Below are 21,017 nucleotides of genomic sequence, written 5' to 3' on the forward strand. Positions count from 1 at the left end.
GTCCCCCAGACATCCGCGGTTATATTTTTTATATTTATATATTTTTTAAACAAAGCGGAGTGTGTATGATGTCATCCATGCGCGCCGGCTACCATTCATTCTTCCTGTCCGCTGAACTGCTGCTAGTTTTACTCAAAGCTTGGAAGATGTCTAGTGCTACTACCACAGATGATCTCACTCTCCAAATGGATTTTAACGATTCAGATTAGCTAGCTGAATGAATAGAAGGGGTAGAGCGTAGCCAGCTGTGGCCTGGGCTGCCTGTCACAACTCCAGTCCGGCGCATGCTGATGACGTCATACACGCGCCACTTTGTTTTTGTCACCATTTGTTTGGAGGTTTTTGTGAGGACCCAAATGCAGAGGCTGACAGGCAGGGGTGAGTTCTTTAAATATTTAATGAAAGATCAGGCAGCAAAAACAGGAAATCCAACATAAAAATAAAACACAAACCAGAACCATGGAGACATCAGGGGAAAACCATCACAAGGAGCCAAGGTGAGACAAAGTAAGACGGGGAACCAGCACAGAGGGACTGCAGAGGGAGTGTATTTATGGCTGACTGAACAAAGGAAGGACTAACGAGCTGATAAGGAGCAGGTTTGAGCAGAGCTGAGGAGGAAGCCAAGGGAAAAGAAAACACAAGGGGGCAACAGAGGACAGACAAAGAAAACCCTAAGAAACTTAAATGAATCTAGAACACAAAAATAAAGCTAGAAAACAAGGAAAAACCTGGATGAACTTGAAACCGAAAACTTAGAGAAAAATCAACAGAACCAGGATTGTTACAGTTTTAAAAAAATATAAATATAAAAAATATAACCGTGGATGTCTGGGGGACAGCCATTCGCTAACATGTTATAAATGCTGGCATACCATAAAGAATAAATTATGAACAGTTTAGTTTGTACCTTCAACTTGTTGCCCAAAGGAAAACATTACCGTACTTGGATTACAAAACCGAATATCTTCAGAACAGCTCCAAATGACACAAAACTAATATGGGTGAGTAGAACATGATGTAATAACGTAAAATCAAGGGGCCAATGTAAAAAAAAAACGGTGTTCCCCTTTAACTGGATTCAATAAGTGTTCTACCTTGCCCATTCTGCTGTAGCTCTGGCTGTATGTGCAAATTGAAACTGCATTTATCCATCTTCCAATTAACTGCGGTCCTCCCCAACAGCATGATGCTGCCAGTACCATGGTTTCCCTTATGTATGGTACAAAGAAAAGGTCTACTTCAGCTCTCTTCTTATCAAATCTACATATTTGTTGTGTTCACTTTATGAAATCAGTCAAACTGCAGTCAGGATGTCCAACAATTTAATGTCAACCATGTTGTTTTTCCAAAAGATTTTGTTCTTCCATGTCAAACATATATGTGGAATCCATGAGTAACAAAGTAGCCTTAATGAAATATCTGATCAGGTTTCTTTGCACTGTAAAAAAATGGAAATCTAAATAAGATTTTTTTTTTCTTTAAATAAGTGCAGTTTCTCTTGAGTTGAGGAGCGAAGTGAGATACTTTGACAAAATTTACATTTAAAATAAGTCCATTGTCTTATTTCAAGTGCAAATCATCTTATTTACCTGCTCAAATGAAGAGTTAATACACTTAATTTGAGACATTTTGTCTTATTTCTAGCTTGTTTTTGCAGTGTGGTTGCTACTATCCAAATGAATCAAAGACAGTTGTTTATTCATGAATGGCTTCACCCAGCCACTAGGTTTTAATATCCATACTCAGTCTATAATTACAAAAAATTTGAAATTTTGCCAGGATGTGCAAAGTTATGAGTAAAACTGTAAAATCCAGATTATTGAAGTTCAGAACTCTTATGTTTTTCCTCCCACATGGGCTGTGGACCTCAGCTCCTCGGTAGTAGCATCAGACCTTTTGACCTTGGTCTCACGGCCTGACTTGTCTGTTTAGATCAGCCATGTATCGGTAGATTCATGGTTGTGCCATACTCTTTATATTATTAGATGATTGACCAAACAGTTCTCCATTAGATGGTGAAATGTCAACATATTGTTTCATAGCCAAACCTAATGTTTTTCAAACAAACCTCTGAGGCCTTCACAGAACACATGGATTTATGATGAGATTATATAAAGAATCCTGGTGGCGCATTACTTTGTGTTCAGAAACCCTTTGGCTGACTTTACTCTCTGCAGCAGTTAAATCAATACTGCTCCCTGTTTGAGACTATAATTGATGATTTATCCTTGTATTAACTTTACCAGGAGAGAACAAAGTGAAATTGAGCATGAGAAAGGCCTCTGTATCCGCACCGTGCAGATGTTCCCAACTAGAAACTCTGCCCCCGTTTCTCAGCCAGATGCATCTGAACGCATCCCTGAGCATTCCTGACAGGATTTCTGTTCCAGGTACCGACCGCTGGTCAGAAAGGAGGGAGGAGGAGAGATAAAGGCCCAACGAGTCCTAGCGAGCATGCAACATGGCCCCTGCTAGCTTTGCATGTCTTGAGCTGCGTGCTTGAGCAGATTTGGACTGATAGAAGATAAAGGCTCTTTGATAGGCTGCAGGTGTGCCGCTTTAATGAGCTCTACCCCTGGACCCCCACCCCTTCCTTCCCTGCCTTTCTTTTCCCTCTCAACCGTACCGCCGAAGCACATCTGCACATCTGTCATTCAGTGCTCTGCAGCATCTCTCACCTCTTAACCTTTCCTCTCTGCTTGCCAGTCAATCCTGAACTTTGCCGGGAATCAGCTAACACACGTTTCTCAGTCACACCACAGCGTGGCAAATAGCAGCTCCTGCACTAAAACGACTCACTTCTTAGCTACAGGAGCTGAATCCAAACTCCTCCCAATGTGGTGGATTCTAGTCAAAACACACACAGATGCAAAAAATAATGTAGTTTACTCAGCCTGCCTTGCAGAGGAAGAAAGAGAAAGGGAGGTTAGGTGCTGGCGGGCTTTCCCTTCATTCAGAGGCTGAGTTGCCAGAGGAGCAGCTCGATGACGTTGATTGCGGTGGCCTGGCAGGAAACGCGCGGAGGAACTTGTGGCTTTATATTAAGTGTCAGGGTGGTTAACAGAATAAGATAACCTGCTTGTGTTGATGTAGCACGGAAGCGTGAAATCTTGGCACACAAGAGGAAAATTGCAAAAGTTTAACCAAGTGTCTAACTGGAATTTCCTAGAATTCAGCAGGGCTTGGTTTGGAGTGGCTGCAGGAGCACATTCAAGGAACTCTACTGCTGCAAAGGCTTTTGTCTCAGTGTGTGCCGCTTTTTGGGAAATGCTTAGTTTCGGAAGTCGTATACAATGAATTCACTGACAAATATCCCAGTAAGCCACCAGAAGGGACTAAGCTTCAAGAAAATGTTTGAATTTCCAAGCCATATAAAGTTGTATTTTATTGTCATTTACCTTTAAGACAAAAAGCAGTGGAAGTATGGAAGTGAGTGCAAAAGATCACATATATAAAGCTGACACCACAAAACACAGCAAATGTGTAAAAAAGAAAAAAAAAGAAAAATACAAGGCAGAGTAGTGTAAAAAAAAAAGCCTAAATCAAATGTGTAACAGAAAATTCATGACTACATCGGTCAGATTTTCTCAAACAATGCAACATTTTATGTGTGTAATTATTCCTGCAATATGAGGAGATTATAGGTTGACTTCCTTTAGCCCAGAGAAATGAGAAAACGCCCTGGTTGAACTTGTGAAATAATAGGTTTTTAACTTGAATCTGTCGTGTAATTGTGTTGCTTGGGCAAAAGAGAGAGAAAAAAAAGCCTGTGGCAAAAAAAAAAAAAACTGACGTAATCTAAACGAAATTATGGGCTATTTTACGCCTGGAATTTATACTTGTAAAAAATTATTTTTGGTCTATTTTGCTTTTATCTGTTAAATTGTTTTCTACATATTAATACATTTATTTAAAAAAGTGTTTTATCATCATGCTACTTTAAAAAAATAAAAAGTTAAAGGAGGATAAGGAGATTAATTAAGGGATATTTCGGGCATGTATCTCTGTCGATTTAAGTAAAGATGAATAACAACTAATTTCCACAACATTTTGTGTCTGAAAATTTGAATATCAAAGCAATGAAACACTATAGGACTGTTTTTTTTAAAACAGGAATGCTAAATGCTGTGGTGTACATAATACGGAGACCTCTGACAGTTCAGTAGTCAGCAATGCTCTTCACAGAGGGTAAGCCACAAAATACCTTTGCTAAAGAAGCTGTGTTTAAAATATGTTGAAAGACATCAAAATAAAGTTGAGTGGAAGGAAAAACTGAAGAGGAAGTGAAACAAATCACTTTTGACTGAGATACACAAGAGTTATGATTTGCTATAGGAAAAATGAATCACATAATTCAAATTGGATTGCTAAAGAAACTAGCAGTTTATAAAATGCATTATCTAACCATATTACAAGAAAAGTGGTTATGATAAAAAATAAAAAGATATTGACAAGTATAAAATGAAAAGGCAAACAGGGCCTAAAGCTGTTGCTTTCCTGATTTTGATGTCACTCCTGCACAGACAAAAGCAAAATGACCTGATCTAGAATATGAGGGGAAATGTACTGCTGCTCAATGATCATGGGTTCTATTTTTTTAACTAATGTTCCAGAATCTGGAGAAGTCCGAGGCACAGAATCCAGGTTTCTGATTGTCTATTGTGAGGTGACTTAGTCAGTGATTTTATGAATGCATGCCATCAGCAGGGGTCCACTGTGTTTCAGTCTAAATATTTTCAGAGGAATTCATGCTTGCATTTGATGCCAAACTTCATGTGTAATTTAATTTCTCAGTTAGACTTAACAGCAGCCACCATGTCAAAAATACCAATACATGCTCTAATGGGGCATATTATCACTGACTGACCAGCAATTTGACCAGACCTAGACCTAATTAGGAATCTGTGGTTCATTCTCAGGTATAAATTATCACTATTTAAGCACCCTGGGCTTCCTTTACACCTCCCCTGACCAGCATGCTTATTGCCTCCAAGCCACACTGTAATCATGCAGAAATTAATTCAAAACTAAGTGTACACTACACAGAACTACTGTATTAAAATGTCCTTTTTAATCTTGTATAATTTTCTAATCAGCCATAATCACTGTATTTATTAAAACTACAGATATGATTTATTTTTTAAATTGGATCATGGAAATAAACTAACATTTTATTGATGTTCGATTTCACTGAGGTGTGCCTGTATTAAAGATGGAGATTATAACCTTCCAAGGAGATTCCAAGCAGGTAACAGTGATGTGAAAGTATTTCAGACGCAATATTTCCATCCTTTGCTTTTTCACCAAGTCATGAAGTCAGACAGCCAGTCAATCAGTCGGGCAGTCTGCTGTTTGGGCGGGGTGGAGGATTGTAGACGGGCCCTTTGTTTGAACAGAGAAGCCCCAGACACAACAGTGGCCAGCCCTGGCCCCTTCACAATGGCCTTCGACACAAAGGCCCACACACTGGGACAATGGGCCGAGCTCAGAGGTGGGGGTGGGTGGGGGGTTAGATGGAACGGCTGAGCTAAGGTTGCCCACCTGCACGCTGCCGGATTGGATGGTCTCCACCTTTCCCACCCACACAAACACACAGAGACCACTTCCACTCATAACAAAAAGGCTGCTGCAGGTGTCTTCCTGTGCTGGTGGCACGAGGAGGAAGCTGGGAAATTCTGTGCAGCGAAAGCATTAATTTGAGTTTTACAGCCAGAGATGAACCGCGGCTGAAACTGAGACACGTGCAGTGAAGCTACAAACAGCAACAAGTGTTGCAGATAAATGCATTCAATTTAAATAAAAATAATTTATATATATGTATATATATATATAAATTATTTATATATGCAGAAGAAGGTAGCAAATTTATATGGAAGAGGGATGCATTGCATCTGTTAAGTAAATTTTAAACTTTTTTACATTACAAAATAAAATTAGAAAATGTTTAAAATATAATACATTTCTAAAACAGGTGAAGATATACTCACTTCAAAATGAAATCAAAATAAATAATATAATTTGCATTAAGTGCAATTAAACATACACACCAGTTTTAGAGTAGGATACTGTAAATATATAAATATATATTTTTTTCTTCTTATACCAAACAGTTGCGCTAAAATGTGACATTCCACCACATTTGGACTGGGATTTGATCCCCATTAGTTCTATTTGGATTAAATTGTTGATTACACTAGAAAAGGCCCTTAAGAAAATATACAGAAAAATACACACTTGAGAATTTATAGTCAACTAAAAAAAAAATAAAAAAGTTTAATCTCTGTGTTTTTCAGCCCATTTTAATATTGAGTAATAAATTCAAGCTATTTTTGTTTTTCATCAGTAATTCTGCCATTGGGTTAAGGTTAAATGCTAATGGTTGCACTCAGTAGTCTGCACCCCCAAATCTCCCTCACTGGATGAGCTGAGCGCCAATCATCTAACTTGACCTTGATGATTGCTCTCCCAGCTGTTTTAAACACCCCAAATACTAAAGAAAACTCTTTAGAGAGTAAAGAGATATTTGTTCCATGTTATAATTTTTGGATTTAATTTCTATTCATTTTCAGTGATGCAGTTAAGTATTGTATTTTCTTTTTTAAACACACCCAGTGTAAAAAAAACCACAAGCAACAAATTATACTTTAATTTTCTCTTTTATTGATTGCAACATTTTTTTTAATCCACACATTACAAAAAAAAAAAATGCACAACTCACATCAGGCTCAGTCTGCAACCTTATAGGGGGGAGGGGGAAAAATCTACCAAATAAAATATGCTTTTATAAAATAAAAATTATAGTAACGTAAATGCCACTTTGGATAACCGTAATCAAACCCATTTTTTTTTTTACTCTACATAAAAAAAGCTCAACATAAATAAGTTAGTATAATTTCTCAGTGTTTTTTGCTTTTTTTTGTTTGTTTTATTTTTTTACAAAATATGTACACAGGTACATTACAAAGATTCTACACAATTACACAGGCATGGTGACTGCATTTGTTGGACGAGCCTTTCTTCGTCTCAGAATATAAATCAAACGTTTGGCAAATACAGGAGAAGCTTTGAGATTCTCACATTTTGCATCCTCAGCAGGTTTTAAAGTATGGGAGGGAGGGGGCAAAAAAAGCGCCTACATTAATCACAAAGAAATACAATGTGAAGTCATCTACATAAAAGCAACCATGTATTTGGTATTGTAGAAGATATAACCGCTTTGAAAAAAAAAAAACAAAAAAAACCCCTCACGTCTATATAGCAGTAAGGCACATCAGGGTACAGTCAATGAGAACAGAGTGTGAAGTCTGCAAAGCCCTAAAAGCAAAAGAGGAGTGCAGAACAAGGAGAGGAGGAAAAAAGACCCAAACTGGTGCTAAAAGCATTAAAAAAAAGAATTAGAATAACCTGATTGATAAATATAAATTTCATCCTGTGGGTCAGGCTCTCTAAATAACTCAGATGGTGACAATGCAATGACCATAAACTAAATAAAAGAGCTACATTTGTACCATTCTTCAATGCCGAGTTAGGAAAATGGAGTGAAGACACAATGTTAGATTTTGAAAAGAGCCATAATTATTATTACATTTTTTTTTAAGTGTAGCAATTGGGGACCGTGTCAACTTCGGCTGCTTTTTAGGCTAACAAAACATAAAGAAAAAAAAAAAAGTTTCAAACTACACTGCAATTCTTCAAGTCAAATCAAAATTCACACTTTTAACATAAAGGATTTATTTTTAAATCATAATGTTTCTTATGTGCTACATATGGAGAGAAATATATATTCATTTATTAATTTATATACACACACAGGTAGTAAAAAAAAAAACATTTTTAAAAAAGGAGCAAAAAAGGAAGTCAACCTAATTGCACACTGCTACATCGACTGCTGTTAGAGGCAGTAACATTTAACTGAGTGCCAAAAACTTTAGTGTTTCTATTCAGTGCTTCAACAGCGTCCTCCCCAGTCTTCAGGAGAGCTGATATGTTTCTGATGCTGTGTAGATCCTCGTCCAAAAGGGGGGGGGAGAAACAACCAAAAAAAAAAAGCCAACACTGAGGTCTCCCATGCTTAAGGAAAAATAAGGGGGAGGGGGGCATCTTTTCTGTGGGGCAGAACAAGGCAGAGAAAAAAAAACAAGTGTCGCAAGTTAGTACAGCAGAAAAAAAGAAAATTAAATACACATTTTGAGGATAAATGTTTTTTTCTGCCAAGTCACCATCAAATTGTTTAAAACACTTTCTATACATGCACAGGATCCTTATGTTTTTCCTCCTTGAACCTTTAGTTGAGGTGCAGCTTCACTTTCTATATTTTTTTTGCTATTTTGTAGTATATTTTAGTATGTTGGATATATGTAAAAAAATTGCAAAAAATACAACTGAGTACATGCATGCACACTCAGTTAAATATACATATTTTACACTGTTCTATTAACTGTTTTATAAAAGAAAATAAAAATTAAAAATGATTCTCATTAATTCTTATTGGCCGTTTCAGTGGACTGTACTAATTTCCATACATTTTACTACCAAAAGTATATGCTTTTATTTTGTATAATGCCATCTGTACTCCTCTGGAATCTGAAGATTTTTCATCTAGAAACTAAAAAGGAATTTTCAACCTTGACCCCCATCTTTGCTGTGACCCACTTGATTTTCAGACCTACTCTACATCCCTCCTCTCCCTCACAGGGAGCTGTGTGTGTGTGTGTGTGTAGTAGTGTGTAGGGCGTTGAGTTTTTTTTTTTTTTTTTTTTGCAGCTCTCAGAGACCTGCCCCTTTCCGTCCTTGTGCTGAGGGCAGTGGCTGCTGACGTGTTACTACTACACTGTTGTTCAGCACTTGTTTATAGTTTAGTAGGAAACTGAGCAGTACCGAAACAGCTGCAGTGAAAGGGCTAAAAATAATGTACTGCACTTTTGTTTTCCTTTTTTTTTTCTTTCCACTCATTACGTTTATTTGTCTGAACTTGGTAAAGCTGATTATTCATAAATACTCCAGCTGAAGCACTCACATCTGTATAATCTAATCCAAATTATTATATTTTTTTGCGTATTTTAGGGATGAAGTTTGGCAAAGTGGAGCATTTTTTTTAAATTAAGCATTTTTAAATTATGTTGGACATCTGTAATTAAAAAAAAGAGGGAAATATGCACCGTGGCTGATTTTCTTACCGTTTTGTTAGTCCTCACGTTTGTCTCTTGGGACTGGACTTTCTGGGTGTGTGTTCAACAGAGTGGCTCAGGCTTGGACAACTAACTTCATCTGGGCTGCTGCGTGACCTCTTACTTTGCGCGCTGGGGTCTGGAAAAAAAATAAAAATATATATAAAAAATATGCTTTTAGTTTGCTAATTTCTTTGTGGTTTTAATTTCTATATTTATATTAAAGAGAAATCCCAACACACACAGCACTGTATACATGAACACAGCAGCCATTCGGGTTGAAAACAGAAAAAGTAGTACCGTGACACGGTCTCTTCCTCAGCCCCGCGCACTGCTCCGTACACTCGGTCTGACCCACAGACAGGCTGGTTTCTTCGCTCGGAGGAGCCACCAGAACACAGCTATGATTCCCGTTAACATCCACCTTGGTATTCCCAGAGCAGACGCCTTTCTCCTTCCGCGGCGGCCGCACGTAGAAATCCGGCATCTCCGCGGAGTCCACTCGTTCCCAAATGAACCTGGAGTTCGGCAGCGGCACGTCACGGGCGAAGTCGAAGCCCCACTCCGCTGCCGCAAGGTCCTGCAGCTCCCGCATGTGTCCCTTTAAATCCCTGTTTAACTCTTCGTGGTCCACCGAGCCGAAGAGGTTCCGGCAGGCTGACGGCTTCGGGTGCTCCGACAGCCGGGGTTCCGTCCGCTCCAACGTCGGGCTTCCGTTTGAAAGTCGAACGTCTGACATTTTACCTCCTAAAAAAGCTGAATCTTCTAGCAGCCAGGAGCGTCCGGTTTTCATAAGAAAAAACACCTCGCTGAAAAGACGGGAGAGAGAAAAACAACAGCGGCTATCTCCTCGTCACGGGGGGAAAGATCCGACACGGGCGTGGGAGCGCTTATGCCATGCGTACGAGAGGCTGGAGGCACCAATGGCTTCTGCTGTGTTCTGACGCCGAAGATAGTCCCCGCGAATCATCAAAACAAACTGCACAGGAACCGAAGGCGCTGTGTCAATTTTCGTCCCGCACTGAGAGAAACTGCAGAGTAACCTCTCAAAACCCAATATGGCGATTGAAGGCGTAGTGTGAACAGACGGGAGGATGGGCTCAGATGGAGGCGGGCCACAGCGATGTGATTGACGCACACAACTATTTAAATGCCGAGCGGGTCGCTCATTGGTTACCCACATAGGCCCCGCCCATATTTTTTAAATGCGATATTTGGATCATTCTGTTAATAAGTTTATATTAATAGTTTTATCATTTGACATGAAGGTCTTAATCAAACTAAATAGAAGAAAAAAAACGTGTACAAGTGTTTTGACAGCTTTGTATGGGCTTTATTGTGGGGAATCCATTTCAACTTTAGTTTTAATGTTTTTAGTTTTTTGGGGGGTTTTTTTATAATAAAAGTTGCTATAATTATATAACCCAGGTTGAATAAAACAGCATGTGACTATCTGGCATGGAGCCAGTTTAAAAAAAAAAAAAACTACCCACAGGTTCTTATACATATACACATACATTATACAAAAAATGACTAAACTATGAAATTGAAATCCATATCTAAACTTTAAAATATGAGAAAAACATTCATTTGATTGATGTAGACTCCATGGCTGAGTTAATTTCTTTGTTAATGTTAATTAAATAAATTTGTAAATTTAAATGTTAGTGCTCAGCAGTAGTTTATCCAATTAGCCCCCCTCACTGTTTCTCTGTATGCTGCAGTCACTCTAACATACAGTACATAACACTCTAAATGTTGTTTAAAAATAAATAAATAAAAATTGTACAGACATAAAAATTTGCAAGAACTTAAGTAAAAAAAGAGTGGTGTGATATTTTTTTTGCATGACTGCATATACATTTTAAAGGCAGCACACAGTTCATTTTTATCTTCGAGTCTACATGTGTACATTAACCATTGTGTTTTTTTACAATACAAATAAATTTATTATAATAATTATCATTAATTTATTATAGTGAAAATAAAAGTATAATTTGTGAAAAAACTGCCAGAACCAAATAGATATACATTTTCTTAAATGTTCTATATTTTCAACAAAGCCAGGAAATCGATTTAAAAAAGAAATGGGCAAGGGAAAAAAATCTTCCCTAAATGTAATATTTAAAGAAAATCTATTTTTGAATTTAAACTGCATCATAAACCTTTTCCCCCTCAACATTCGGTGGTTGTCTCCCAACAGTGTGTGTAAGGGTACATTTTCCATCATAAAAATAAATTTAAAAATGTTGAAGCAAAACAAATGTTTGCATTATACTTTAATATAAAGAAAAATATTTTCTTCAAACAGGAACACAAGTGTTTGGAATAAAATATGAAATTTAGCTCAACTTTAAAGCTACTGGTTTTCTGAAGTGTTGCAGTTGATTAAATCCGTGTCCATGAGGTTCTCTGTCCACCGTGACGCAGGTAATGTCGCCCTCTAGTGTTCACTTTCCTACACTCTCTGCAGCAGTAAGTCAATACAAAAAGATGATCTCTTACATATGCCATTTAATGAACATGTGTTTTAGATTTTAGATAACACCACATCTATACATGTACACATATAAAAACAATAAATGCACAGTCATTTATGAGTCCAATATTATCTCCCTGAAAACTCCTTTGAAGTTTTTCCTCCTACCTTCCCTGTCAATCAGGCAGCCTCAGAGGCTCAGCCACTTGATGATGTAAAAGTTTTTCTTGCCCACTCTTAGCAGGGTCAGTCCGTTAGACAGGACATGGAGTTTGGGGATCAGAACCTGCTCCGGTTTGTCTTCCCTTTTGTGGTTAATCCATACAGCTCCATCAGAGATCATCCGATACCTGAACAAAAGCATTAGACACACACAGATTCATGTGGGCTCTTGTTTAGATAGAATGAATCATTACAACGAAAGCTTATGAAACAAATAGAAAATTTAAACAATATATTTTACAGCATGATCAAACACCAACCATATTTCCTTTTTAAAAATCATTTTAGGTCTAATATCGTGTTACATATAATATCTAAGAAGCAGTAGGAATGTAAACAATGTAGTTTCTTTTTAACGCGCAATGCATTGATAGGTATTTACAAATAGAGCGGCAAATAACTGTCAATTTTTTCGATTGATAATCGGATAGCGAAAGGTTTCTTAAAGATGCTTTTTTACAGAATGAAACCAGATCAAACAATAAAAACTTTTCCACCTGAGTTCTGGATAGAGCATATCAACAGACCAAAAAGTTTTTTGTTTTTTTTTATCTAAGTGGGTTGCCCTGTCAGCTAAAGGTATGTTTTAGAGTCTCTATACTCCAGTTGATTACTAACTTAGCAAACTATTATTTCAATAATTGATTATTCCCGATTAATCCGATTGTTTCAGCCCTATATACAAACAACACAATTAACAGCAATTACAGATAGAAATGAAAAATCATTGAATCACATTCTGTTGGAGGTACAGCTCAAACTCCTTATAAGTCATACATCCTTAACTGGACTTGGGGTTTAATGCTACTGGCCCGATGCAGCACATCCCTGCTCTAACATTTTATTTTTTTAAGTCATTCATGAATTTACGTCCAGTCATCCTCCCAATTAACCTTGCGCTACAAGCTGGATTGTTGTAAGATCTGAATTTTCAGTCTTACAACAAATCCATCTTTCAAGACTAACGCTAATGTGTCCATCTCATAACAACCAGTGGGTCGGACCAATCACATTCCAGCCGTGTTTTTTCGGGGCCGGACATGTAGGAACGACGACAGTCAGAAGGGCCTCGCTGGGGCATTACAAACATGGCTCCCCGGAAGACTCGCCTGTCAACACCGTTAGCAACAATTTGTTCTTTAAAAAAGTAGCAAATAGAAGCACTCTGTGCATTTGTAGATGAGAAAGATATCTGTGCTTTTCTTCCAACGGGATTTGGAAAAAGTTTGATTTATCAGCTTACAAAACATCACAATTCACTGCTACGGTTGGCTGAAAGCGTATTATGGTTATCAGCTCAAAGTATTAAACTAAAGATCCCTTCTTTTCAGAGACAGACTGAACAGCAGCCATTACATATTAATAACGTAGAACTCAACTCAGTTATACCCCTATCGATCTGGCCACTGCCAGTTTACCTCCCAACATCTAATACCAGCAATCCAATGACCAGCGGCAGAGGTTTGTCTAAATAAATGAGGATTGAGGTCCGTACCCTCTGGGTCCATCTGGGATGGCGCCGACCTTGCGGCAGGCATCTATTACGGTGGTGCCTGGCTCCAACAGCAGCTCATGGAAAGGAGCCTCGCTGAAGAGTTCCTGAAGCTCCTCATCGCTCATTTCTTCCAAAGCCTGCACGCTGCTGTGATACAATGCATTGGTGCATCTGCAGGGACACAGAATTCTGCTTTTTAAGGATCATAAATCTGGTCATACGAAGCAATACTTTTTTCTATGTACGCAGCAATCTCTTGCTTTATCACATTTAAGTTAAAAAGTAAATCAACACGGACCAGTTCTGACCTTTTGGCGCTCTCCAGGCCCTCCTTTCCATGAACCAGTTTGGTCACTTCTGCAGCCAGTCGTTTGTGAGCGAGGCGTTTGCTTGGATCTTCCCTCTGCTGCTCCATCAGCCTCTCCACCTCCGCCAGGGGCAAAAAGGTGAACAACTTCAGGTATCTGCAAAATATCCACACACGGTATTTCAGCTTCCTGGCACAGTACAGCTGGAATCTTGTAAACAAAGCGGGTTGGGTAAGCGTTCCTCTCCACGTACCCCTCCACGTTAGCATCCGGCTGTCGAAGGAAGAACTGGTAGAGCTCAAAGGGCGACGTCTTGTCTCTGTTGAGCCACACCGCGTTGCCTGCGGTTTTCCCCAGCTTGTCACCGGCAGAGCTCGTCACCAAAGGGATGGTCAGGCCATAAACCTCCTCACGGCTTACTCTACAGAAATACACAACAAAACCAGTTGGATTAAATATCACATTATATTTCTGACAAAAAAGTTGCCTAGCAACCAGTTTTTGCCATTAGAGTAAAAACATTTTCTCTCCAATACATTTATTAGACTTTAATCATTATTTTCCTTTTTGAGATCGCTTTGTTCTTGAATTTAATAACACTAGAATGACTCCATAGATCACCCACTTCTGCTACAACCTAACTGGTTAACTAAACACTCCTACCACAGGTGGAGCCATCATGACAGAGCTCGATGTTAACCATCGCCCAATCTCGCAAGTAGTTTTTATTGTTGGGAGAGTACAAATTTCATTGCATTTGCCCGCCGGCCAAGGCAAAGAACCAAAAAAAAAAATTATTTATCACTCAAAATAACTTTAAAATCACTGACATTCAATGAAAATGACCGGTGCCATTTTTGTTGTTTTGTACACATTCTCGCGTGATTTGAAAAAGGCTAATAATAATCTAGCGGTAATTTTGATGTAGTTACCAAAACGGCTCCATTTATTTTGTCAGGGAAAACTAATCCTGAGTCAGTTAAAAGTCAGGGAATTCTAAAATTACGCAAGACTGTGGAAACCCCGTATAAAATAACTGTATAATGATTCTCTAGAAAAGTCACATTATATTAATAGTATTATCTTGTATAAACATTCCCGTGACTCTAAAATAAAAGTTATTAATTTGTGACATTGACTTCTGTCTTGTGATTTATCTTAAGTCTTTAACCTGTCAAGTTTTTTTTTTAGATTTTTAACATTACAATTTATATTTTTCCAAGCACACAACAGTTTAAAGCAAAGTTTAGTTTGAAAAGAATGTGCAGGAAGGATTGAAAAGCATGTTAACACGGTAATGTAGGCTTGAGTTCATTATCTGACGCATGCATATACACACCAGGAACCTGAAAACTTAAAAAATACTGAATTACAAAAAACATTTAAAAAACAAACAGGTTTCATTGATATATATATATACAAAAAAATAAATATTAGGAACTATATTTATCAAACATTATACTGGGCAAGTAAAAATTGTTTCTGGGCAAATTAAATGTGAAAGTCAAAAATCCTTAACGTCAAACCCTGCATGAGGAGGAGGATACTATTTCCCCCCCACCTGTTTTAGAAATGCCAGCACTTTATTCCAATGACTGCACGACCTTCACAGCAGCAAGTTAAATCAGCATATAAGTCAGGTGTGCTAGTGAAGATTCTCAGTCATCCAGGTCATAATCATTCCAAAAAAGTAGAAAGAAACAATCCATGCGACTTTGTCTCCAAGTTTGAAGGCGTTTCGCTTCCCATCCAGGAAGCTTTTTCCAATTCAAAACGTCAGAAATAGCGTTGAGTTCCAGGCTTTATAAAGTGGACCAAAAGCTTTTCTAAGCCAAAGCAAGGGTCCATTTTATAAAGCAGAGGTCATGGATTAGTGGACCAGGGTCCAGATCCGGACCCACCTGCTGGCTCATCGGGACCAACCTGGTTTAAAACACTTATAAATTCCTGCAAGTTGTCCAAGCAGTGTCTAACTTCACTTGTGCCGCTTCTCCTGTTAACATGGCAAAGACCTCCGGAGCGTTCGGGACCAGGTTACACAGGATACAAATTAGCCAAAGAGCTGCTGTCAGTCTGGGTTGTTGCAGCGAACTACTTTTAGACACAGCAGGCAAACCTGTGGCAAGCCGGGCAATGGGAAAGAAGGAGAAGACTAGGGCTGGGTATTTTCGCCAAAGTCATGAATCGATTCGATTTTGATTAACACAGTTCTAAATCGATTAATTTCAATTCAATCTGGTTTTACAATAATGAAAGTGGTTCAACTGTGTTTCAAAGGACTCTTATTTTATTTTTTTCCTGTCACATTAAACACAAAGTGCAAACTTGTAAATCAGAAAGTTTAAACTTTAGATGTGAACAAAACTGTCTTATTAGTGCAAACTTGTTTGTGAAAAGTGAAGCCTGACTCGAGCACGCAGACGTGATACAGCGGGAACACAGAAGAAATGCATGAGCTGCATTATTTCCACTGCACAAACCATATTTGCATCGCTGTCTGTAACAACTACAGAGTGTTTGCTGGTCAGCCCCCATTTGTTAATGTCTTCAGTCAACCTGTTGGCTATATTTGCAGCTGTCTGGCTTGAAATAATCTTGGGTGCATCTTTCCTGCTCATTTGAATGTGAACGTCACGCGCATCACTATAAAACTAATCAATCTCATTCCCTAGACATCGATTCTGCAAAAATGTAAAGGAATCGATTCAAAATCGATTTTTTTTACCCAGCCCTAGAGAAGACAATGAGAAAAAGTAAAAGAAAGTGTGGACTGCTGGAAGAAATGCGGTGAACTGGTGAAAGAAAAGTAATATGGTGTGCTCAAACATGACCCTGCACATTTTGAGTATGTTCAGCTCAACCTACTGCTGTGAAGCAGGATTCTCCACCATGAACATTATCAAAAATAAATATAGAGTGTAGGAGCCAGTTAATTTATGTTAATGATTAACAAAGTTCTTTTTGTTTTTGTGGATAATCTAGCAACGTTTATTGTGCTTTATTGTTTGATATCCATTTTGAGATTATGTTTTTTGCTTATTTAGTTTTTTTCCTTTATTTCTGGTTAGTTATGATTAATTTGGGTGAATTATTTTTATAAATAGGCCATCAATGGCAGGACCAACATGCATCTGGGTGGGCGTATGTTTTTTTTTTACCAGTGCAAGAGAAGCATAGAGGAAATGTTTGTCCTTTTCTGTTTGCTTGCCTGAGGAGAAATAAACTAAGAAAGCTGTAGAAGTTTACCTGGAACATTTTTTTCTTTTGCCTGCGTAAATAACTTGTCCATGATGCATCTGTGGCCTTTGTGGACCTTTTTTTACTGTCATCAAAGCTTGGCCACGACAATAGATCTAGGCTCAAAATGAGCACCATAATATGTGCTTTAAAATGGCTTTGTCGTCAATCAAACCCAGGTTTAAAGCCTTGCAGGTCAGCGTAAAGCCCACTTCTCTTATTAAGCCATAAAAAAAGAAAGAAAAAAATGTCAAAAATCTACTTGCTCTCCAGAGCAAGTAGATTGGTAACCCCACCTCCTGCTCTCTATCTTGTCTGCTGTCATGATTCATGCAGCTATTATTTCATACAAATGAAAAATGGAGAACAGATAAGCAGATCCTGGCTTGTCTACAGTGGAAAGAAGGACTGGGTTGTTTACTACTACTTATCTTTAATGTTAGCATATTGATGTGCATAATTAACCACAGTGTTTTTGTTATCAAGTAATGTACACATGTATGAAAAAATAGTAAGTAACATGAAAAAATTATTGGAGGGGGGGGGGGGGGGGGGGGCGCTACTGATTGGCTAAGGACAGGGCCTTTATTTCACTTAGGTACATCTTGGTCCAGGCCATCATTGGAGGAGGCCAGAATTAGAGGCAGAGAGACAGATTTTGTGTCTCTTTGAACCTATAAAATACTAGGTTCATTTATTGAAAAAGTGTAGTTATCATAACGGTATACAGAACATCTGGTTACCACCAGACCTACCAGTATTCACATTTGTCTTTCAGATCAGAACGATTGTGTGGCTGGTTATACTCCCACAGCAGTGTGTCGCAGTGAGCTTGACGCAGACATTTTTGATTTATGCTCAACATTGAAGCGTGGCCTGCGCTAGACACTATGGGTCTAGATACTGCCGACGCAATGAGGAAGTGGGGGTGAGTATTCCGAAGACGGAGTGACATGATGGCGAAAAAGAGCGGAGATCCAGGTGGAAAAGGGTCCCTGCGATCTCACACACCTCGCTCTTCTAGCTGGTCCAACTTCACGAGTTGTTTTCCGCAATTTCGGTCATAAAAACAAAACAAGCCGACCTCCTGTCTACTGCAAGGTTGGGACTTCCCATGCTAATGGCTTGGATTCGTTAGCAAACATTGCCCCCCTGTGGTACTTGTATGTTACTATCACAAGTTGTTGAGGACTGCCCAGGAACATCGTTGGTTCTAATTATAGCTCCGGCCTGTATAAGTAGTACGGCCAGTATTTACCTCCGCCGACAGCCCATTAGAGACCCGGCTGCTAATGGAATACAGGGCAATATTAGATGATTTACGGTATATAGCATATGTGTAAAACGAAACGAAAACATAAAACTTAAAAAGACTAGATTTATGTTTAAATCCAAAAAAGTTAGCCACCGGAAGTAGCGTAGGATCCCATTTCCGGTGCAGATGGGGCAGAGATGAGTGATAAAACAAAGGATTTTAAGGCAATACATCTCAGGAAATACATTATTAACCTTTAAGGCATTATATTTTAGTACATTTACTATTTTTGTTTAGAGAAAACTTCATTTAGGTATTTTTTTAACAAAATAAAATCGAGGACGACCCGGATGTATATCTGGATGCGCAAATTACCGAATGGCGCTTCTGGAACGGATCGGGTAGTGACAGCCACCCCTGGCCCCCCATCTAGCTCTGGTCCTGGATTTTCGAGCATTCCGTTAACCTGATTTCTATTATGCATTGCAGCTGAATGGACATTTACTTGTGAATGAATTCATGGCCGGACATCAAATTGCCCAGCTGGTCGGTGCCTCCAAGCTGAATCCTGCAGCCGTATATCTGGTTGAGGTGGTAGAAGTCATAAGCTTGGAACACCTGGTAGGTGAACTCTGTCAGGCTCATACCGTCTGGGCTCTTCAGCCTGGATTGCACGCTGTGGCGGCTGAGCATCGTCCCCATCCTGAAGTGTCTACCGGTCTCCGACAGAAAGTCCACGACCCCCCAGCTCTTATACCAGCTCCGGTTGTTCAGCACGTCCACTGTGCCCAGCGGCCTGGAGCTGTCGTGGAACAGCAACTCGTGGTTAGTGAAAATCCTCTGGATGCTCTCCCGTATGCCGCGAGCGTTCTCCTCCACCACGTCCGCTGACAGCCGGTCCCGCTCGCTCGTTTTCCCGCTCGGGTCCCCGATTTGAGCCGTGGCACCTCCGAGCAGCGCGAGGACATGGTGCCCGGCGCTCCGGAAGTGCAGCAAACCGATGATGGCGAGCAGGTTCCCCACGTGAAGGCTGTCAGCCGTAGGGTCGAAGCCGCAGTACACAGTCTGAGGTGCGGACTGGAGCAGCCGGGGGAGCTGGTCCTGAGCTGCGCCTTCGGGGAAAGAGTCCTTCAAAATGCCGCGTTTGTGTAGAGAGAAGAGCAGTCCGCTGGGTGCGGGAGCGGAGCAGTGGATTTTAGACCTCAGTGCGAGGAAAATACGGGTTTGTTTGAGTAGGCTACAGGACGCATGCCGCGAAACACAACCGCGGATTCTTGGCATGGAGACCGCCATGTTGGACACGTGACGAGAAGGAGGAAAGAGTTTTCTTCTTTCTTCTTCTTCTTCTTGGATTTATTGGCGGTTGACAACAAACATTTAGTAGTATTACCGCCACTTACTGGTATGTAGTGTGGTTCGTGATGGAGTATCTACTTAATAAACATATATATAATTTCTAAGGGGAAAAAACGGGGGAAACAAATCCATACTTATCAAATTCTATGAAATAATTTAGTTTTCTTTAAAAATCGAATAATTATTTGTATATGTTTACTCCCCAGATTCTTCCTCAAAATATCTGATAAATTAATTATTTTTCCTTAATGCATTTAAACTCTCTCCTCATATATCTTCTCTTGCTTTCATATGTATGACATTCCAGTATAACATGTTGTATTGTTTCATATTTTCCACAGTAAACACATTTGCCAGTAGTATGTTTTTGAATTTTGAAAAGTATAGAATTAACCTTGTTATCACTCTCTTTCTTCCTTTCTATTTGATTTTCCATTTCTTCTTTTTCCTACTATCTTTTGAATTGTATAAAACCATCTTCCTGTTTTTTCTTTATCCCACCTTTTTTGCCATTTTTCCATAAATTTTTCTTTAATAATACCCTTTCCCTCTGATTAACTTGTTTTAACTGTAAAACTAATAGGATTTTGGATTGCCCTCTTTGCCATTGCATCTGGCCTCTTGTTTCCTTCTTCTCAAATATGTGCTGGAACCCACACAAATACAACAACCAAACCCATATTTTTTTTATTCTGAATAATGTATGAAATATCTCTAATAGAATGTCCATCCTACTATCTGACTGATTATATTTTAAACTTAATAATGCAGACCTTGAATCTGAACAAATGACTGTTTTTAATGAGGAGGAACGTTTCCTTCCTTGTGATTTTCTAATAGCGGTTGGCAAGCAACAGTTTGGTGCATTACCGCCATCAACCAGTAACAGTGTGGTCCACGACTAACAAACTTACTGTTCTTTTTTTTCTTTTTTTTTTTTTTTTTTTTACTCAAACCAGTAACTAAGTAGGAAAAAAATATGTATTTAGAACTCTTATCAAAAAAACCTTTTTAAATAAGATAATGCTATTTTTTCCTTGCAGCAAGAGGGTTCCAGGTTCGATTCCCAGCCTGGGGTATTTCTGAATGAAGTTTGCATGTTCTCTTTAATCCTGTGTGGGTTCTCTCCGGGTACTCCGGCTTCCTCCCACTGTCCAAAAACATGTCTGTTAGATTAATTGGCTTGTGTGGAGTGTGTGTGAATGGTTGTTTGTCCTGTTTGTCTCTGTGTTGCCCTGCATGAACTGGCGACCTGTCCAGGGTGGACTCCGCCTCTCGTTCATAGACAGCTGGAGTGGCACCAGCACCCCTCGCGACCCCGCTTGGGATGAGCGTGACGGAAAATGGATGTTAAATTGTTCCTTTTCCTGTTCAAGACTTCTTAAAAATTATATTCTTTCCCTTTGTTATGTCCTACATTTATACATCACATTGTCTAACTTTCCCTACAGAATTCACATCTTCCTGTTTTTCCATTATATGTAATGAGTTATGT

At 39.1% G+C, this 21,017-nt stretch overlaps 2 protein-coding genes across 3 annotated transcripts; both read right to left on the bottom strand.

Annotated features, from left to right (window-relative positions):
• Nucleotides 1–9,179: 9,179 nt before the first annotated feature.
• On the bottom strand, nucleotides 9,180–10,278 carry cdkn1b (cyclin-dependent kinase inhibitor 1B (p27, Kip1)). The gene is made up of 2 exons (XM_015395172.1): nucleotides 9,471–10,278; nucleotides 9,180–9,309 (listed from the first exon to the last, which is right to left on the bottom strand). Exons 1-2 carry the CDS (start codon nucleotides 9,961–9,963, stop codon nucleotides 9,194–9,196), a joined length of 609 nt encoding a protein of 202 aa, XP_015250658.1. The 5' UTR covers nucleotides 9,964–10,278; the 3' UTR covers nucleotides 9,180–9,193.
• Nucleotides 10,279–11,167: 889 nt separating this feature from the next.
• yars2 (tyrosyl-tRNA synthetase 2) lies at nucleotides 11,168–19,595 on the bottom strand. 2 transcript variants are annotated; one of them, XM_015395153.1, is made up of 5 exons: nucleotides 18,672–19,584; nucleotides 13,928–14,095; nucleotides 13,675–13,830; nucleotides 13,367–13,537; nucleotides 11,168–11,999 (listed from the first exon to the last, which is right to left on the bottom strand). In XM_015395153.1, exons 1-5 carry the CDS (start codon nucleotides 19,457–19,459, stop codon nucleotides 11,840–11,842), a joined length of 1,443 nt encoding a protein of 480 aa, XP_015250639.1. In that variant the 5' UTR covers nucleotides 19,460–19,584; the 3' UTR covers nucleotides 11,168–11,839. The 2 variants fall into 2 exon arrangements, 1 of the variants encoding a protein (XP_015250639.1); XR_001481861.1 differs by having other exon boundaries at nucleotides 11,863–11,999; nucleotides 13,665–13,830; nucleotides 18,672–19,595.
• Nucleotides 19,596–21,017: the final 1,422 nt, after the last annotated feature.

This window comes from Cyprinodon variegatus, unplaced genomic scaffold (genome assembly GCF_000732505.1).
Source record: "Cyprinodon variegatus isolate N-32 unplaced genomic scaffold, C_variegatus-1.0 Scaffold728, whole genome shotgun sequence".
In the NCBI taxonomy this organism is placed as follows: Eukaryota; Metazoa; Chordata; class Actinopteri; order Cyprinodontiformes; family Cyprinodontidae; genus Cyprinodon; species Cyprinodon variegatus.